The sequence below is a fragment of the Macaca nemestrina genome, chromosome 19, assembly GCF_043159975.1.
Source record: "Macaca nemestrina isolate mMacNem1 chromosome 19, mMacNem.hap1, whole genome shotgun sequence".
NCBI classification, from domain to species: Eukaryota; Metazoa; Chordata; class Mammalia; order Primates; family Cercopithecidae; genus Macaca; species Macaca nemestrina.
The window spans coordinates 68,565,413-68,585,518 of NC_092143.1; the positions used below are offsets into that span (position 1 = coordinate 68,565,413).

The following is a 20,106-nucleotide window of genomic DNA, read 5'->3' on the forward strand; positions in this document are numbered from 1 at the left end:
GCCAGGACACTGGGCTATTCTGATACGCAGCCAGGGTTTAGAACCAGCGTAGGCCATCCAGCACTTTAAAAAATTCCCTTCCGAACTGAACAATGAGAACGCTTGGACCCAGGAAGGGGAACATCACACACCGAGGCCTGTCGTGGGGTGGGGGGAGCGGGGAGGGATAGCTTTAGGAGAGATACCTAATGTAAATGACGAGTTAATGGGTGCAGCACACCAACATGGCACATGTATACCTATGTAACAAACCTGCACATTGTGCACATGTACTCCAAAACTTAAAGTATAATAAACAGTAAATAAATTTAAAAAATAAAATAAAAATAAAGAATTCCCTCCCATACTTAGAAAACATGTTTTGCTCCTAGCCTCTAATTTGATTGGCTGCCTGGATGGCATGAGGTTTGATAGAAGAGGCTGCAGAGGGTGGGGGACTGGGCCCCCCACAGTGGGGTTCGGCAGTCTGAAGGCACTGCAGAGGGGTGCTGGGGGATGGGAGGGGTTTCCAGAGAGGACGACGGGAGGGTGCCAAGGATGAACAGGGCTCACATCAAAGGAACACTCCTCTTCATTCTCTTTTCATCCTTTCCCTTCTGTGGCATCTATTGAAAATCAGTAAAGGTAGTTTTCAACCACATGGTGGATGGGCTGGATCAATTGTGGGCTAGCCTCTTAGAAATGTAACTATCTTCTACACAGTTAATTTTGTGGCAAAAATACACGTAGCTCACACACAACAGCTAGCTTTTACATTGCAACCTATTTTAATTCAGAGTTTGCTTCATTTAGCTTGTAAATACTCTTGGTAGATTAGGTGAGTATGATCGTAACTAGGGTCAGCCAGGACCAAGAAAAGAGACACAGTGAACCCTCAGGTTGAAACATGGATTCATATTCTGTCCCAAGCCTGTCTGTCCCAAGAGGCAATCTTCCTGCCAAAACATGAGACATTTCAAGACATTCTTACTCTCTCTGAGGAGCTGGATTTAGTCAGAATGAGTCAGTGCAGATAATTTGCTTTTAGGCAAATTTAACTATTTCCAAGTAAAATGGGTGGCAACAGCTGGGGTTTTTGGTGCGGGGGAAACTTCTTGACTACTTTGCTGTCTCTTTTCCAGTGTGGTGCTCCTGGCATTTGCATCTCATCCCACAGGTAAAAGCCCCCACCAAGTGCTGTTTTGTTTGTCTGTTTGGCATTGCTCATTGGACCCAGTGAGCCTGTCTCTCAGAGACATTTCACAAGAGAATGTCGTTGCCCCCCAGGATGACTGCAAGGGCAGGAAGGTCCCACCTATTTGAAACTGCTCTTAACAAACCAATTTATCAACCAGGAATTTATTCTTACGCCTTCTTGTCGTCTGTGTTTTCATCCAGTATGATCTCAGATATACAGACAGGTCTATTTCCTGCCGAGTAAACTAGTGCTGATTTTGCCCTCTTCTGAAATTCCTTTTCCAAGCATCCTGAATTGCTCTTCATTTCTAGTATTAAAAAATTTGGTGAAAAAGTTCAAAAGTTCAAAAAACTCCCTGAATCTGTTTTTGGTGATCACTTCAGGAGCAGAAGTTATTGCTCTTATGGCAGAATATGAGGGGCCTCTTGCCATCCCATAATATTTCCCAAGGCCTGCTGTGGTACCCCAAATCCCATCATCAGAATCATCCCAAAGGGTAACCTCAAATCAAATATTAGGGGGTAAATATAAGAAATAAGTGGGCCAGGCATGGTGGCTCTCGCCTGTGTAATCCCAGCACTTTGGGAGGCCGAGGCGGGCTGATCACGAGGTCAGGAGATCGAGACCATCCTGGCTAACATGGTGAAACCCCGTCTCTACTAAAAATACAAAAAATTAGCCGGGCGTGGTGGTGGGTGCCTGTAGTCCCAGCTACTTGGGAGGCAGGAGAATGGCGTGAACCTGGGAGGCAGAGCTTGCAGTGAGCAGAGATCGTGCCACTGCACTCCAGCCTGGGCGAGAGAGTGAGACTCAGTCTCAAAAAAAAAAAAAAAAAAAGAAAGAATTTAGAGAAGGAGTTGGTTCTCTAATTCTTGTTTGAATTTTGCAAATATATTATTGAGTTACCCTCTTTCTATCTGGCATCATTTTTAAATTTTGTATCATATGTCACCATCCAATTCTCATCATTCCAGATGAAAGGAGTTAATTCTTTTTTTCGTAAAAACGCACACACACAAAACGAATGTTTACTGACCACTTGCTATGCATAAGGCATTACCCAGGCCCTCTAGGTCTCGGTTTTCACATCTAGAAAATGAGAAAGGTGAATTGGCTGCTTCCTAACGTCCCTTCTAGGTCTCATCTTGTGCTTAAAGCAATTAACAGCTTTCTGTCGGCGTTTTCAGCTGCTGCTTTCTGTTGGTGTTTTACCTGCTATCTGAGCAAGGATCCTCAGGGACTTGTTGATAGCGACTCAGGAATAACGCTTCTAGATTGTATGTGACATATCTGAATCCATGTCTCGTAAGGGTAACCTGAATACATTTTCTTAATACATTACACTCTGCTTGCCACATGAAAGCACAGTTCCTATAGTCTGCCTGCTCCTGTGAACGATGACTTCTCAAAACTCCAGGGTTTACTGTTGAGTCCCCTCTCTGCTGTCATTTGCTGAAAGTCTATCTTTTGTGGAATAGTAAGTCCTGTGAAGCCATACTGTTAACCCTAAATGGCCTCTGCTTACCCCTACTGCTAGTTGTCTGCCTTTCAGTTGCGTCTCCTATCATTCCTTTATGCAGCCAGGTAGCTGCCACCCAGCAGACATTTAAGAGCCGACTAAGTGTCCTGTCCCTTTGAAATGTGCTTTTGTCAAAGGCCTTTCGAAAGTTATGTTCACAGATTCTCCTTGGTTTACATCCTGAATTATTTCTAGCGGACTTGGGTGAATAATTCTTTTTTTTTTCCCCCTAGACAGAGTCTTGCTCTGTTGCCCAGGCTGGAGTGCAGTGGTGTATCTCGGCTCACTGCAACCTCTGTCTCCTGGGTTCAAGCGATTCTCCTGCCTCAGCCTCCTGAGTATCTGGGATTATAGGCACCTGCCACCATGCCTGGCTAATTTTTGTATTTTTAGTAGAGATGAGGTTTCACTACATTGCCCAGTCCAGTCTGGAACTCCTGACCTCAAGTGTTCTGCCCACCTCAACCTCGCAAAGTGCAGGGATTATAGGCATGAGCCACTGTGCCCGGCTGGGTGAATAATTTTTACCTAAAGAAATCATGCTGCCCTTCAGCTAAGAGGTTGTGCTTGTTCATTTGTTACACGTATGATGGTCAGAGCTGGAAGGAATCTTAGCGATTATCCCAGGTACCACCGAATTGTGTTAATTACTTGTGCACCATCCTAATATAAATGAGGAGATTGAAACCCCGAGGAGTTAAGTGATTTGACCAAGATGATGCAGAGTGGGCGAGTAGTAGGTCTCCTGACCCTCTTTCTTTCTTCTTTTTTTGTTCTGAGACGGTGTCTCACTCTGTCGCCAGGCTGGAGTGCAGTGGCGCAATCTCGGCTCAATGCAACCTCCACCTCCCCGGTTCAAGTGATTCTCCTGCCTCAGCCTCCCGAGTAGCTGGAACTACAGGCACCCGCCACCAAGCCCGGCTAATTTTTTGTATTTTTAGTAGATACGGGGTTTCACCATGTTGGCCAGGATGGTCTCTATCTCTTGACCTCTTGATCCACCCACCTCAGCCTCCCAAAGTGCTGGGATTATAGGCATGAGCCACCGCACCCGGCCTCATGACCCTCTTTCTAAGTTTTTCTTTTTAAATGCTGCTCTTTCAGTGATCCTACACTTTATTATTATTATTATTATTATTATTATTATTATTATTATTTTGAGACAGAGTCTCACTCTGTTGCCCAGGCTGGAGTGCAGTGGTGCAATCTTGGCTCACTGCAACCTCCGCCTCCCAGGTTCAAGTGATTCTTCTGCCTCAGCCTCCCAAGTAACTGAGATTACAGGCACCCGCCACCACACCTGGCTAATTTTTGTATTTTTAGTAGAGACAGGGTTTTACCATACTGGCCAGGCTGGTCTTGAATGCCTGACCTCAGGTGATCTGCCTACCTCAGCCTCCCAAAGTGCTGGGATTACAGGCATGAGCCACCACGCCCAGCCTCCTACACTTTACTATAAAGTGTCCCACTCTAGTGAATACTTCTGTACAACATTCCTGAATTTTGGTCTGGAGCTACTTTTGGTTTGGGGGATGTGTTTAGCCACCAGTTTCTGAACATGGTGACTGCTGGTAATAGCTTAGACATTTTGGCCAACAGTCTGACATTTTACCTTGAGTTATTGCTAAACTTTTAGGTCAATACAAAAATACCTTGGACACTTAATTACTCGTTGGGAATGCAAAGTGGTCAGAAGTATATGATTGTAGAATGTCCTGGGCAGAGGAGTAATTTAAAATAGGCTTTAGTTTCTTTTTGAGGTAATGAAAATGTTCTGGAATTAGATAGTGGTGATGGTTGCACAACTCTATGAATATACTAAAAACCACTGAAGTGTACACTTTAAAGGGTGAATTTTATAGTATGCAAATTATATCTCAATAAGAAAATGTATTGGTGGAATAAAAGGACACCTTTCTCATTTGAAAACCTGTTTGGAGCTTAATTATGCCAGAAGGGATACTTGCATGGATTGATTTTCCTTCAAGTTATATTTTCATAATTTTTGAAAAAGAATGGACACAGATGTTCACCTTCCCTTCCCTCTCCTGCAGGGTGGGGGATGGGTCTGCGGTGGGCAACCCAGGGCATTGTGGAGCCTGTTGGATTCGTCAGAGAGAGTCCTGGGACACTGCTCTTGAAGGACTCTTCTCTGCAACTTGGATTTTTTACAGTTTCCTGCTAGCTGAGATGGTGTCATTGCAGAGGCCGAGTACAGAAAGTTGGGCTTATAAGAAGGGTTTTGCTGGGCCGTGGCACTGCTGAAGTGGCTGTGGGCTCCCTTGCTGTAAAGAAGCAGGACTACTCTTATAGGGTGGCTCCAGTTCCCGCCAGTTCATTCATTCACTTTCTGATGGGACCCATGGGCAGTCTAGCCCACTTCAAGGTAGAGCAGCACTTTATTCTTTCTCACTTGCTTATTACACTTGCCATCTAGAACATCTGCCACGGGGTCTGAGTGTGCATTGGGTGAGCTGTCTTCCTGGTTCCCTACTGCCCCGGTTAAGACACAGTCACAGTCAGTCTCCATAGGGACAGTCTACTTGGAAGGATCTGTTCATACTTTCTGACATCTTACAGCAGGGCTCAATTCTTTCTGGTTTCTTCTTACCCCTTCTTCTTTTCTTTCTTTCTTTTTTTTTTTCTTTTTTTTTTTTTGAGACAGTCTCGTGCTCTCTTGCCTAGGCTGTAGTACAGTGGCACGATCTCTGCTCACTGCAACCTCTGCCTCCTGGGTTCAAGTGATTCTCCTGCCTCAGCCTCCCGAGTAGCTAGGATTACAGGTGCCCGCCACCATGCCCAGCTAATTTTTGTATTTTTAGGAGAGACGGGGTTTCACCATGTTGGTCAGGCTGGTCTTGAACTCCTGACCTCAAGTGATCCACCCGCCTTGGCCTCCCAAAGTGCTAGGATTACAGGCGTGAGCCACTGCACCTAGCCCCCTTCTTTTATTACTTGTATCTTAGTTATTTGGTAGTACTTTAAAAACATTTTAAGATTGATATATAATTTACATATATGAAATATACATGTTAAATGTACAGCTCGATCAATTTTGGCAAATCTACATACCTACATAACTTATCCGCCACCAAGATATAGAACATTTCTATCACTGCAGAAAGCTTCCTCCTGCCCCTTCCTCGTCACTCCCTCTCCACACCATGAAGGCCTCTATGGATCTGATGTCTGTTACCATAGATAAGTTCTGTCTATTCTTAAGCCCTTGTAAATGGAATCATCAGTACTTTTTGTGTCTGGCTCTTACATGCAGCACGGTGTTTAGAGACTCATTCATGTTGTTGTGTATATCATGAGTTTGTTCCTTTTTGTTGCTGGTAGGGTTCCATTGTATGCATATATCACGTTTGTTTATCCATTTACCTGTTGATGCTCACCTGGGCTGTTCCCAGCTTGTGGCTGCTCTGAACATTCTCATACCAGCCTTTTTGTGGACTTATGTTCTCACGTCTCTTGGATGAACATTTCAGAATAGGATTACTGGGTCTTAGAGTAGATGTATGTTTCACTTTCTAAGAAAGGATGTTTTCCAAAATGTTTGTACCATTTTCCACTCCCACCCAGTAGTGTGTGGGAGTTCCAGTTGCTCCACATCCTCACCAGCATTTAACGTTGTCAGTCCTATTTTAACTCTTCTAGAGGGTGTGTGAGGGTTTCTGGATAGTGCTTTTGACTGAGCTTCCCTCCTCACTCACACCTGAGTGATTGGAAAGAGAAGCTCTCTTGCAGGTGCACCTTTGGAGTGTGCTGGCAGCAGTGGTAGGACTCAGGCAGACATTTCTTCATGCCCTCAGCATGCGCCCCACCACAGAGTTTGCTCTGAGAATCTCAGAACCTTCCTTGAGAAGAGGACCACCTTTCCCCCTTGCACTCTTTTAAATATAGTAGATAAGAGGAAATTTCCCCTCTTAAAGAGTTTGCACTTCCTGTTTGTGTGGGGCCCCTTAGCTGTGGTGGTCAAGAGAGCTGGAGAGAATTTCAGGGAACGAAAGGAGCAGGGAGACTCAGGAATCTGGCCCAGAAACAACCTTGTTACCTGGTGTGTCTGTGGCTCATGTGTGAGACAGAGCAAGCAGCACTAATTGCTGCTTGGAACTGACCTCCTGTTTTCCTGCCAGTTTTGAGGGTAAGAACATGAGAGGAAATTTTCTTCATGCTCAAATATCAATTTGTCTTGAATGTGGTAATATTGTGTCACACTTTTCACCATGGCAATTTCATGCTTCGTAATCTTTAGAGAAATGGACTTCACTTGCTCACTCAGAGTCAGCGGATTTTTAACTGCAGAACACAACAGTGAGGGCCTAACTCAGACTCCATTGCATAATGCCGCATGTTGCTGTAGCAAAACATGTTTACTCTTTTTTTTTTTTTTGAGATGGAGTCTTACTCTGTCAGCCAGGCTGGAGTGCAATGGCGCAATCTCGGCCCACTGCAAACCGTGCCTCCCGGATTCAAGCAGTTCAACTCTGCTTCAGCCTCCCGAGTGGCTGGGATTACAGGCTCCTACCACCACGCCTGGCTAATTTTTGTATTTTTAGTAGAGACGGGGTTTCACCATCTTGGCCAGGCTGGTCTTGAACTCCTGACCTTGTGATTCACCCGCCTCAGCCTCCCAAAGTGCTGGGATTACAGGCATGAGCCACCACGCCCGGCCATGTTTACAACTCTGTAGCCACTTGATTTGTGCTTAAGCCATGTAGTTCAGCACTAGATGGTGCAGGAGTGTTGTTTTGAGGCCATTTTTTAGGCTCCTAGATCAAGTTTGCATATGGCTAGGGCCAGCCAGCCACATGCTGCAACCTCTTCCGGGGGTATTTATAGCACAGTCACTAACATTTGCTGTTCCAGGGTTGCCGTGCACCCTCTCCGCTTAGGAGTACTACTTTAGCAAAAGAGAAGGCAGGTGGAAGGCATCAAAGGGGAAAATTTGAGGTCAGCTTAAAATTGAGGACCACAGAGCCAGCCGGAAACTAGAACATTAGCTCTAGGGAAGGCAAGAGGTGATCAGGTCTTTCTGATAGTCTTGGTTTGGTAGTGCTTGCTATCTGCTGGGTGTGTTGGATATGGTGCTGACACACAACGGGTGCGGGGATGAGGAAAATAGCATCCCTACTCTCAAGGACTCACTAATTCTAGGAGGAGGGACAGGTGTGAAGTCAGCTAAGTGGTGTGTGAGAAACCAACGTGTGATGGTTTTAGCGATGGCTCAAAGGCAAAGGTTAGCTATTCTTATTTTGTCTCTCCCATTGTGGAGTCAGTTTTCAGGATTTGGATGGGGGTTATTATTTCCCAAGGACTGTGTTTTGTTTTGTTTTGTTTTGTTTTGTTTTTTCTTTCTTTTCTTCCCTCCCAGTCTTCCTCTGACCACACTTCTGCTCTCTAGACCCCCTCCAAAGCCTGGGCTGGGCTATAAAAGCTGCCACGCGCCATGAGTCCCGTTCACCCTGCTGGAGCGTTTCTGATGAAAGACTGGGTGCTGAGAGGGGCACAGCCTGAGAGGTCTCAAGGTCCTGGGTTTCATTCGTCTCCCTCTCCGCCATTCCTCATTATCACACTGGCTGCGCTGCAGTTCCTCTCACACTGAGAGGGAAATTGGGAAAGGGCCAAGAGCACACAGCTGCCAAAGAGACGGAACACATTCTCCGTGGACATGGACAGACTCTCCCTCCACCTGCCTGAATGGAGGGCTCTGGCCACTCTCTAGGTCTGGGGTCCCCAGGACACCCTTGCCTATCACTCCTGTGGGGAAAGGGACTTCAGAATATATCCATGCTCTTCACACACTAAGTGGCACCTGATGTTGTCATTTACAAATTCCCTCTACCAACACAGGTCCCGGTTTGACAGTAAAGGTATTGAGAGGAATCGTGGCCGAAAGAGAACAAGAAGTCTTGTTGGGCTTCATGAAAACCAGATCCCAAGAAATCCCCTCCTTGTCGTTAAATACACACTCACTTGCAGAAACAAAACAAAGAAAATAACAGTCGTAATTTTTAAAAAACCTCCAGAGAAATCCAACTCAGAACTTTCCTTCCCAATAGATAGTTGAATCATTTGAGATCGTTTGGGTCTCCAAGAAAGCGTAGGAGCCCATCATGTCTTTTGATCTGAAACTCTTGATGAATAGCATAGTGGTGAAGGAAATGCTGCTGCCTGTGTGTTCCACTGCACACCTAATATACTAGCAATACTTAGGAAATTCAGCCCTCTCCCCACAGGCCCCCAGAACTGAGAGACAGGCTAAGGCCCAGGGGTCTGGAAGACCAGGCTCTCCAAGGGGTTCAGAAATTCCAGATTTGGAAGACTCAAGCTATCTGCTGTGGAAATGCTTAATTCCTTTTCTCCGGACATTTTTGGAAGGATTTCTGCCTTTTTAATCTCCTGACTTTTTGTTTGTGACCAAGTTCAAATTCCAGAGAGGGAAACGGCCAATATGTGTGATTATTTCCTCTTGCACCAAGTGGAACTAAAGGAATGAACTTACTTCACAAGAAATAAATGTACCCTTTGGACCTCAAACTAAAATGAATTTGCACAGTTGGTCTGGCCCCCGTGCTGTTCTTGCAGTCATTAAACATGAAAATGAAAAAAAAAAAAAATGTCAGGGCAGTGCATTCATGACCTTTTTTTTAGATATGAGGCAGAAAAGAAGAAAAGAGCCTTGAAAAAGATTCTTTTATCCTGCACACTCCCTTGTGCAGGGTTGACTGCCTAGTAGAGAGGAGACAGCCTAAGGTTTGGATTGACTGGAGTTCACATTCTGGCTCCATAGTTTAAGAGTTGTGCAATCTTAGCCATGTTCCTTAACTTCTCTGAGCCTTAATTTAAATGGGCATAATAGAATCTCACAGAGATGTTACTAAGATTGAAAGAGATACATACATAAAGATTTTAGCATTGGGCCCTGCACAAGGCATGCTCCCTAAATGGGCGTTATTATTATCATCTCATCATACTGTTACTATCATGATAAGATAATGTCAGTAACAGAATCCCTGGGAATGCTGGAGTGAATTCAATGCCAGGGGACTGAAAGCATAGGACTGCTAAAGACGCCCTCCTTGCATTTCCTGGGGCGACGGGGCAGAGGGGCATGTGAGGCCTCATGGGTCACTGTTTCACCATTGCTGTGCCCCTCAGGTGATCTCTTCAGTGTCCTGGACTTCCCATTCCTGTACTTCTACAGATTCCATGGCAGCTGCTGTGCCAGGTAATCTTAAGCTCACTCATTTGTATGCTTTCTGTGCTGTCCGCTGTGTCTTCCTCTCTGTGAAGTTCAGGGTCACTGCTGGTGCCTGAGTGAGTGGCAGGAGAGAGTGGTGGTGGGTGCAGGTGAGGAAGCAGTCATTATGTCACCAGCAGGCTGTCACTTAGCACCTTTAGATGCTCAGGGCCAGCTTGGGCCCTGCCAGGACCCCTGGCCCATGGACGTGCCTCTGCCAAGACAGTGGTTTTCACACCTGCTCTAGAGCTAGGATTCTCCCACTTTTTTCCCCCTCCACAAGCAAATCTCACATAGAACTCCAATCTATAAAACTGATGAAATGGATCCAGTTCAAGGGAAGATTTGGGTTCAGAATCCCACCTGCTCAGCTTTCCCTTTGGCCTCCTTCTTGCTCCTTAAGGCAACCTCCAAAATAACCTCCACCAAACCCAAAGATTCTGGGAATTAGATTTTGGAAACTGATGGCTAAGAGATGTCTAGACAACAAGGTGATCATTAGTGCTTGGTCTTGGGAAGGACTCAGGGATATAGGCCAGTTGGAGGGCTACATCTGAACACACGGAAGTGTATCCTCACCTTCTCCCCATGTCCTGCCATGATCACCACTTCGCTTGACCTCATCATGCCAAGAAGTGGAAAGGCCCAAAGCATGTGTGGCATCCTGATGTGGTAGAAAGACTGACCCGGGTTGAACCCCACAATTGCCGTTGCTAACTGTCTGATCTTTGGGTCTTAAGCTTCGTGCCAGGGCCAGTAAATGGTGGTCATTATGATGATCTACTCAGGTTGACTGTAAATACAATGTCAATAGATCATGAAGAATTGCTATGTAAAAATCAGGCCACCTGTTCCCACACATATCAAACAGTGCCTTGTGAAGCAGTGGTTCTTTACAATGTTAAAAAGCTGCTATGTGGCTAGTGGGTATGTCCTGCTCCTCTGGTGTGTTTGGGCCAAAAAAAAAGAATCAATATTACAGAGTTTGTTTCTGCATTTGAACCTTGGAATGATTTATTTATCACCCTCAGAAAAATTTCAGGAAAACACTGACACAATTCACTCTCCTAGTTCCTGTCAGTTGGTTAGGCCTTGCCCGTTAGCTGGGATCACATGGCATGAGTCTTCATGCTGGGCGGGCGGCTGCGGACTTGTTTCTCTTTGAGTCTGGTTATTTGGCAGCATGGGCAAGCAGGGTGTACCCGGGAGGTCAACCATTGTTTGGTTATTTGGAACAGAGCAGCACAGTTCACAGCCCATTGATGTTGGCTTTGTGGGGTGACAATTGGGCTCTATTTCTGCCCCTTTTAATCTGTAACTTTCTCATAATGCAACATGGTAAATCAGGGTTTTGTTTTATTCTAAAGATCTGGAAATCTCTATTTGAATTGATGTGACTCTGTTACATTTTACCCATGCTTCTGTACAGAGCTCAGCCTCTTTGAGGAATGCATTGGTTTTCCCTGTGTCGTTCAGAGGCTCCACCATATCTCACACTGAGCATTGTCACCTTCAGGAGGTTCTGGGGGAGCTCAGGAGGGGCATGGTAGCCATAGCCCAAAGACCCCATTAACAGGGAGTCTCCTGCTCCCAGATTTCCTTCATTTCTGGGAGCCTCCCTCTGCTTTTCAGGTCTGCCTCCCTAGCAAGGGGTAGATGGGCTGAAAGTGCAAGGAGAAAGATAAGAGATCCATGAGTAATGTAAAAATGAGTCACAGACATAGAAGTCAAGCGATGGAAAAGAGCCCCAGATGCTTCCAGAAGCCTGTCAGTCACAAACCTGCACGAGCTTATCCTGGCCCAGAGTCTGCACTGAGAGGACAGGTCAGCATGGAATCATGCCACCCCTGTGGCTAGAGGCATAGAGGAGAGGGAAAGACTCAAGGGAAAGGAAGTCTGGGAGGTTGGGCAGGCACCTGTGAAGTTGTTACTTCCTTGGATGCAGAGGTGGGAGCCACCAAGAGGAGCCTGGAGCACTGCTACCTCCCTTTTCAGCCCCACCCTCATGACCACCAGTGCCTGGCACATCTCACTCTTTGTCTAGCTGGTCAAGAACACATTTCCATGAAGCGTCACGTCTTCCCCAGTTGTCCTGCCTCCAAATGCCAGGAAGAGTTTAGAGCTCGCTTTGCTTTCGCCCTGGCCACGCAGTGGCACTTTTGAAAATAGTTCCAGCACAGGCAACTACATCTGTCCACTGCTGTGCCAGCGCCCTTGCTGGTCCAGAGATCTGAAGAGCCATGGAGACCTGTATTCTGATTGTACCTGTGCCCCAGTTTCATTGTTAATAAAGTGAGACTTTGGGGCTAGGTAATCTTACTGTTCTAAAAGCCTCTGGTTTCCATTAAGATAGGATGAGGACCGCTATGATTATTTCTACTTTAAGGAAACTGAACCTGAGACAAAAAGGTGGGAAGGGGGATTTGGTTAAGGTAACGAGGGTCAGTAAGCACAGCAAGGAATAGAAATCCAGGCGCTGGGTGTGATTGGGTAGGCCTGCTGCTTACCCACGGGGCCTCTCTGCCTTTTGGGTGTGAGTAACTTGACATCTTAATCCATAGCTGTTCAGCCTCCCATGACTGCTGATGCAAATCAGAACAAACTTTGCAGGTCATCAGGACCAAACAGGCTGAAATCACACAGGGGAAACCTAATGCCTATCTTTAGTCCTGCCCCAAGAATGTGGCTGTGAACTAGTCTAATCTAATGAAGTGAAGGTACACATTTCTGTGACATTTGGCCTTAGGTGTGTTCAATTCAATTCAACCTGCTTCCAATTCAACCTGACAAGCATTTAGTTAATGTGTACTGTAACTGAGGCACCATGTTAGGCTCTGTTGAAAATACAAAGAGCAGCCCAAGATTGGGCCTTTCCTGCTCAGAGTTTAGGATCTGCATTGGAGCTGCGCACCAGTGCCTGTAATAAGGTCAGATGGAAGTGTGGCTGTCAAGGGTCGGAGATGCAAATGAAGTACAACTCACAGTACTTGCCTTTCTAGCTTGGAGTTACAACTCCAGTCATATCTCTTATTTTGCAATTTTCAAGTTCAAGTAACAGTCACACTGAAACCACTACTTGCACATATTTGCAAGAAGTCAACCTTTCTCCCTCTCTCTAACACACACACACACATACTGTCTCTCTCACACACTCACACACACACACACACACACACACACACACCCCTCTTCCCCAATTGTCCTGCCTTCAAATGCCAGGAAGCATTTGGAGCTCCCTTTGCTTTGGCCCTGGCCACACAGGGCACTTTTGAAAATAGTTCCAGCACAGGCAACTATGTCTCTGTCCACTGCTATGCCCTTGCCCTTGTCGATTCAGACTTCTGAATAGCCCCAAGATGCTGCCCCTTCCTCAGGTTCCCATGAGTGGGGATCTTTCCATTCATACACATGTGTAGGCATCATTTCCAAAGCATACTTCCTATGGCAGGACGGCCTGGTTTGGGGGCTTCTGGCTTCAGCCATATGTGTCACTGAAGCCAGCCTTCCCCTTCAGATTCTGATGAGCCTGGGAGGCCAGTTCAGACTCTCTCTTCTCATATGGTGAGTTTCCCTTTGGAAGTCTTTTCGAGCCAGTTTGTCTTGCTTGAAAAAAAGTTAAGTACCTTGCCAAGCACCAAAACTCCAGAAGTTCTATGGGAAGGAACAGGAGGTGTCGTCCTCCACCTTTATTTTTGTTTCATGATTTAGCCAGAGACCTCCGAAATTTCTTTGCACCATTCCTCTCACCAACAAAATCCTCTTTCCTTAGAAAAACAGAGCTTAATGACTTTAAAAAATTTTTTATTTTCATCCAGAGATCACAGATCTAGAAAACACACATGAGGTAGAGGTTGCATAATAATTTGAAATTGACTGGTAAAATGTAGCAGAAACTAGTCAGCCATTGGCTAAGGGAAGACAAGCCTCACTAACAAAAGAATCTTTTCTCCTTCCAGTGGATTTTTGGGATTCTTTCTCGTGTTCAGTACAGTGAAGCTAAAAAGCTATCTGGCCCCAGCGCAGTGTGCAGCCTGGATTTTCTTTGCTAAGGTAAGAGACGAGAGGGGTGGGAAATTCTCAAGCGCCTTTGTTTCCAGAGATCTCAGCACCTGGGTAATGTGAAGCTGTTTGAGCTTCATGAGACCACTTCTAGGCACTGTCCCTGAGCCTGATCCTTCCTTTATTCAGGTAATGATTTCTGAGGCCTACTCATTTTATCAACGTGGCATATTTAATCTTTCTCAGAGTCCTGAGACATGAGAGACATTCAGAGAAGCAAAATGTGATCTGTGTGTAGTAAAAAAGTGGTCAGTAAGAACTATCTCTGAGTGTCTGTCCTCAGATGTAGTATTTAGCCTGAAGATACTACAGAACAGCTATTTAAATTTATTCAGAAATCAAAAGGAAACCATGTTTAAAGGTTTAAATAGCCAAAACAATGTTGACAAAGATAAAGTTGGGGGACTTAAATTGTGTGATTTGAAAATTCAGTACTAAGCTAGAATAATCAAGGCATTATGGTATTGGTATAGGGATAGGCATTTATGGTCAATTGATTTTCAACAAAGGTGCCAACCACAATGAGAAAAGGATTGTTTTTTCTTTTTCTTTTTCTTTTTTTGTTTTGTTTTTTGAGATGGAGTCTCACACTCTCGCCCAGGCTGGAGTACAGTGGCGCGATCTTGGCTCACTGTAACTTCCGCCTCCCGAGTTCAAGCGATGCTCCTGCCTCAGCCTCCTGAATAGCTGGGATTACAGGCGCACGCCACCACGCCCAGCTAATTTTTGTATTTTTAGTAGAGATGGGGTTTCACCATGTTGGTCAGACTGGTCTTGAACTCCTGACCTGGCGATCCACCCGCCTCGGCCTCCCAAAGTGCTGGGATTACAGGCGTGAGCCACCACACCTGGCCAGGATTGTTTATTCAACAAACAGTGTTGGAGCAATCAGATATCAACATACAAACCAACCTACAAATAAACAATCTTAGATCCTTGCTTGACATCATTAACTCAGAATGAATCACAGACATAAATGTAATACCAAAGCTGGAAAACTATTAGAAGAAAACACAACAAAAAGCCTTAATGGCCTTGGGTTTGGCGGATTCTTAGATATGACACCAAAAGCATAAATCATAAAATAATTGATAAATTGTAGTTTAGTTTATTTAAATTAAAACCTTTTACAATTCAAAAACACCATTAAGAAAATGAAAAGGTAGGCTGGGCGCGGTGGCTCACGCCTGTAATCCCAGCACTTGGGGAGGCCAAGGCAGGCAGATCATGAGGTCAGGAGATTGAGACCATCCAGGCTAACACAGTGAAACCCCGTCTCTACTAAAAATACAAAAAAATTAGCTGGGCGTGGTGGTGGGCGCCTGTAGTCCCAGCTACTCGGGAGGCTGAGGCAGGAGAATGGTGTGAACCCGGGAGGTGGAGCTTGCAGTGAGCCAAGATCATGGCATTGAACTCCAGCCTGGGCAACAGAGTGAGACTCCGTCTCAAAAGAAAAGAAAAGAAAAGAAAAAGGTAAGCCACAGCCTAGGAGAAAATATCTGCAAATCATAATGTCTGATAAAGGAACTGTATCCAGAATATATGAAGATTTCTTATACCTCAATGAGATGACCTACAACCCAATTTAAAACTGGTCTAAAGGAAAGCAGTTTGGTGATTTCTCAAAAAACTTAAAACAGAATTACCATTCAAACCAGCAATCCTATTACTGGGTATATACCCAAAGGAATGTAAATTGTTCTACCATAAAGACACATACACCTGTATGTTCATCACAATGCTAGTCACAATAGCAGAGACATGGAATCAGTCTAAACGCCCATCAATGGTAGACTGGATAAGGAAAATGTTGCACATATACACCATGGGATACTATGCAGCCATAAAAAAGAAAGAGATTGGCCGAGCACGGTGGCTCACACCTGTAATCCCAACACCTTGGGAGGCTGAGGCAGGTGGATCACCTGAGGTCAGGAGTCTGAGACCAGCCTGACCAACATGGTGAAACCCTGTCTCTACTAAAAATACAAAAATTAGCCGGGCATTGTGGTGCACGCCTATAATCCCGGCTACTCAGGAGGCTGAGGCAGGAGAATTGCTTGAGCCTGGGAGGTGGAGGTTGCAGTGAGCCGAGATAGCGCCATGCACTCCAGTCTGGGCAACAAGAGCAAAACTGCATCTCAAAAAAAAAAAAAAAAAAAAAGAATGAGATCATGTCCTCTGCAGCAGCATGGATGGAGCTGGAGGCCATTATCCCAAGTGAATCCACGTAGGAACAGAACACCAAAGAAGGGGGAATTAAACTTATAAGGGGGAATTAAACATTGAGAACACATAGACACAAAGAAGTAACAACTGACACCAGAGCCTACTTGAGGGTAAGGGATGGGAGGACAGAGAGGACTGAAAAACTACCTATTGGGTACTATGCTTATTACCTGGGTGATGAAATAATCTGTACATCAAACCCCTGTGACATGCAGTTTACCTATATAACAAACCTGGGCATGTACCCCTGAACCTAAAATAAAAGTTAAAAAAAAATACAAGTTAAAAATAAATAAATAGGCTGGGCACGGTGGCTCAGACCTGTGATCCCAGCAGTTTGGGAGTCAGAGGCGGGTGGATCACCTGAGGTCGGGAGTTTGAGACCAGCCTGATCAACATGGAGAAACCCCGTCTCTACTAAAAATACAAAATTAACTGGGTGAGGTGGTGCATGCCTGTAATCCCAGCTACTCGGGAGGATGAGGCAGGAGAATCACTTGAACCCGGGAGGTGGAGGTTGCAGTGAGCCAAGATTGCGCCATTGCACTCTAGCCTGAGCAACAAGAGCGAAACTCTGTCTCAAAATACTACTACTACTAATAAATAAATAAATAAAAATAATTAAGGCCGGGCGCGGTGGCTCAAGCCTGTAATCCCAGCACTTTGGGAGGCCGAGACGGGCGGATCACGAGGTCAGGAGATCGAGACCATCCTGGCTAACACGGTGAAACCCCATCTCTACTAAAAAGTACAAAAAACTAGCCGGGCGAGGTGGCGAGCGCCTGTAGTCCCAGCTACTCGGGAGGCTGAGCCAGGAGAATGGCGTAAACCCGGGAGGCGGAGCTTGCAGTGAGCAGAGATCCGGCCACCGCACTCCAGCCTGGGTGACAGAGCGAGACTCCGTCTCAAAAAATAATAATAATAATAATAATAATTAAAATGATAACGTTGAGGCCAGACATAGTGGCTCATGCCTGTAATCCCAGCACTCTGGGAGGCCAAGGCAGGTGGATCACCTGAGATCAGGAGTTCAAGACCAGACTGGTCAACATAGTGAAACCCTGTCTCTAGTAAACGTACAAAAACTATCTGGGCGTGGTGGCGCACGCCTGTAGTTCCAGCTACTTGGGAGGCCAAGGTAGGAGAATCGCTTGAACCCAGGATGCAGAGGTTGCATTGAGCCAAGATGGTGCCGCTGCCCTCCAGCCTGGGTGACAGAGCAAGACTCTGTCTAAAAAAAAAAAAAAAAGGATAATGATGATACTTATAAAAAATAAAACTGATCTAAACACATGAACAGATATTTGATAAAAGAAGATATCTAAATGGGTAATAAGTACATAGGAAGGTGTTTGGCATCGCTAGTCATTAGATAAATGCAAATTGAAACCAGGATGAGATACCACACATACTACTGTAATTTTTTAAAAAGATACAGACAGTACCAAATGTTGGCAAGGATGTGGAGAAACCAGAACATTCATAAATTGCTGTAGGCATATATACAGCCACTTTCGAAAACAGTTTGCTAGTTTCTTAGAAGATTAAACATAAAGTGACTACAGCTTAGCAATTCTATTCTTAAGAATCTACCCAAGAGAAATGAAAATATATGGCTACAAAAAACTCATACGTGAGTGTTCTTATTAGCATTATTCATAAGAAACCCAAACTGGAAATAATTCTAAATGTCCATCAACTAGTGAATATATAAACAAGACACACACACACACACATACACAATTTGGAATACTATTCACTAATCAGAAGGAATGGGCTATTAATACATTGCTACAGCATGGATGAACCTCAAAAAGATGCTGAGCTAAAGAATCCAGTCGCAAAAGAATACATATAGTAGTATTCTGTTTGTATGAAATGTCCATAAAAAAGTAAATTTAGGCCGGGCACGGTGGCTCACTCCTGTAATCCCAGCACTTTGGGAGCCCGAGGTGAGTGGATCACGAGGTCAGGAAATCGAGACCATCTTGGCTAACACGGTGAAACCCTGTCTCTACTAAAAATACAAAAAATTAGCCGGGCATGGTGGTGGGCAGCTGTAGTCCCAGCTACTCGGGAGGCTGAGGCAGGAGAATGGCGTGAACCCGGGAGGTGGAGCTTGCAGTGAGCTGAGATCAGGCCACTGCACTTCAGCCTGGGCAATAAAGCGAGACTCCGTCTCAAAAAAAAAAAAAAAAAAAAGTAAATTTATAGTCACAAAGTAGGACCAGTGGTTTCTTAGAGAAAGAAATCGACTGCAAATAGACTGGAAGGAAGTGTTGTGGCTAATGGAAACTTTCAAACTGAATTGTGGTGAAGGTTGCATCATCTTTTAAGTTAATTTATTAAATTTGTTCATTAACAATCATTACACTTTATAATAAGTGAATTTTATGGCATGGAAATCATCCCTGAAAGCTGTAAAGTAATAGTGCTCAAAGCATAATGCTTAAATCCTGTTTTTTAGGATTTAGGACATTTTTTTTTCCTGTGTATATGACTTTACCTATTTGACCACTAGTTTCAAGTCTCTTTTTCATTTATTGTATTTTTCTTTTCTTAAATTCTGAGGGAGGTTTATAATTTTCTCCTCAATACTTAATTCAGAAGAGGGAGGATTTTTAATTGGCTGCTGTGGTTTAATGCAAATTCTTCTTAAATAAAAATTGGATTCAATGAGCCATTAAGATCTATCTCTTCCAGCCTCGGGTACATCAAGCAATCTCCCCTCTCTCTCTCTCTTTTTCCTATTTGAAAATAAGCTCGTGATCCTCCGTGGCAGAATATGTATCCATTCTTTGGACCACCTACACATCAAAACGTGCTGACATTTGAAATACAACAAAATTGTTCTTAGCAATACAGTATTCCCATGATGTCATTGTGCCTACACTGGGTGCCAGCATGTTCAGAAAGTGACTCAGAAGGATGTTTCAGTGGTGCCAGAGGAGAATCGCGATTATATGAAGATTCAAAAATACACAGGGAGGGAGGTCATTCAGGGGGCCAAGGGGCTTTCTTCACTGCTCCAAAAGGACCCACTTTGGGCTGTTTTTGAAGATATTACATCAGCTTCATCAGTTCCAAGTTCTGAGAAAAGGCATCCATGTCTCCCTCTGGTCCTCACCTGTTTTCAGTATCTTCCTTAGATCTGAGAATACTTAGCATGCGAGAAAAGTGCCTTTGAGGTCACTTTATGTTGTTATCACTATTATTATTTTTTTCTCTCTGGGAATTTGAGAAAAAATTTAAGAAGCCAAAAGTATTGGAATATTTAGCAAATATTTAAAAACTAATCTCTTTAAAAACTAATCTCTCATTTTGGTAAATTTGGGCATGTGAAATCTAATGGCATCTTCATAAAATCTCGGGATCCCTTCTCACATATGATGTAAAGCACTCAAGCAGAACAAAGCCAACAGATTGAAGAGAAGTGCAGGGATGTGTGTAGACGTGTAAGGAAGATGTGGTGTGTGTGAGTTTATAGTTTTCTTCTAGTCAGTTTCTCCAGCAGATTTCAATCCTCACATGAGAATTCTGCCTGGATTGGATAGTGTCTTGTCTTACTCTTGTTAACTTCAAACCGACTTGAGTTCTCAGCATCACTGGGAAGAAGCAGCGGAGATCAGAGTAAGTTTATGTGGCGCAAAAGCTAGCAGGGGAGAAGCTTCCCTGGACGTCAGTGGCAAGGCTCGTGGGGCCTGAGGAGCCAGCCTGTGCTCCTCCTTTCAAAGCTGCCTCTGTAAGATCACTTTCTTTTTTCTTTTCTTTTTTTTTTCTTTTTCTTTTTTTTGAGACGGAGTCTCTCTCTGTCGCCCAGGCTGGAGTGCAGTGGTGCAATCTCGGCTCACTGCAATCTCTGTCTCCCGGGTTCAT

The 20,106-nt window shown here is 44.7% G+C and overlaps 1 protein-coding gene across 12 annotated transcripts in view; it reads left to right on the top strand.

Moving 5' to 3' along the window:
* LOC105464930 (transmembrane protein 241) overlaps nucleotides 1-20,106 on the top strand; it is a 160,092-nt gene that overhangs the window by 71,051 nt on the left and 68,935 nt on the right. For all 12 annotated transcript variants that reach the window (XM_011713096.3, XM_071085540.1, XM_011713075.3 and 9 more), the window contains 3 exons: nucleotides 1,122-1,156; nucleotides 9,861-9,930; nucleotides 13,899-13,992. In XM_011713096.3, coding sequence (XP_011711398.1) covers nucleotides 1,122-1,156; nucleotides 9,861-9,930; nucleotides 13,899-13,992 — 199 coding nt within the window. The remainder of the gene's footprint in view (nucleotides 1-1,121; nucleotides 1,157-9,860; nucleotides 9,931-13,898; nucleotides 13,993-20,106) is intronic.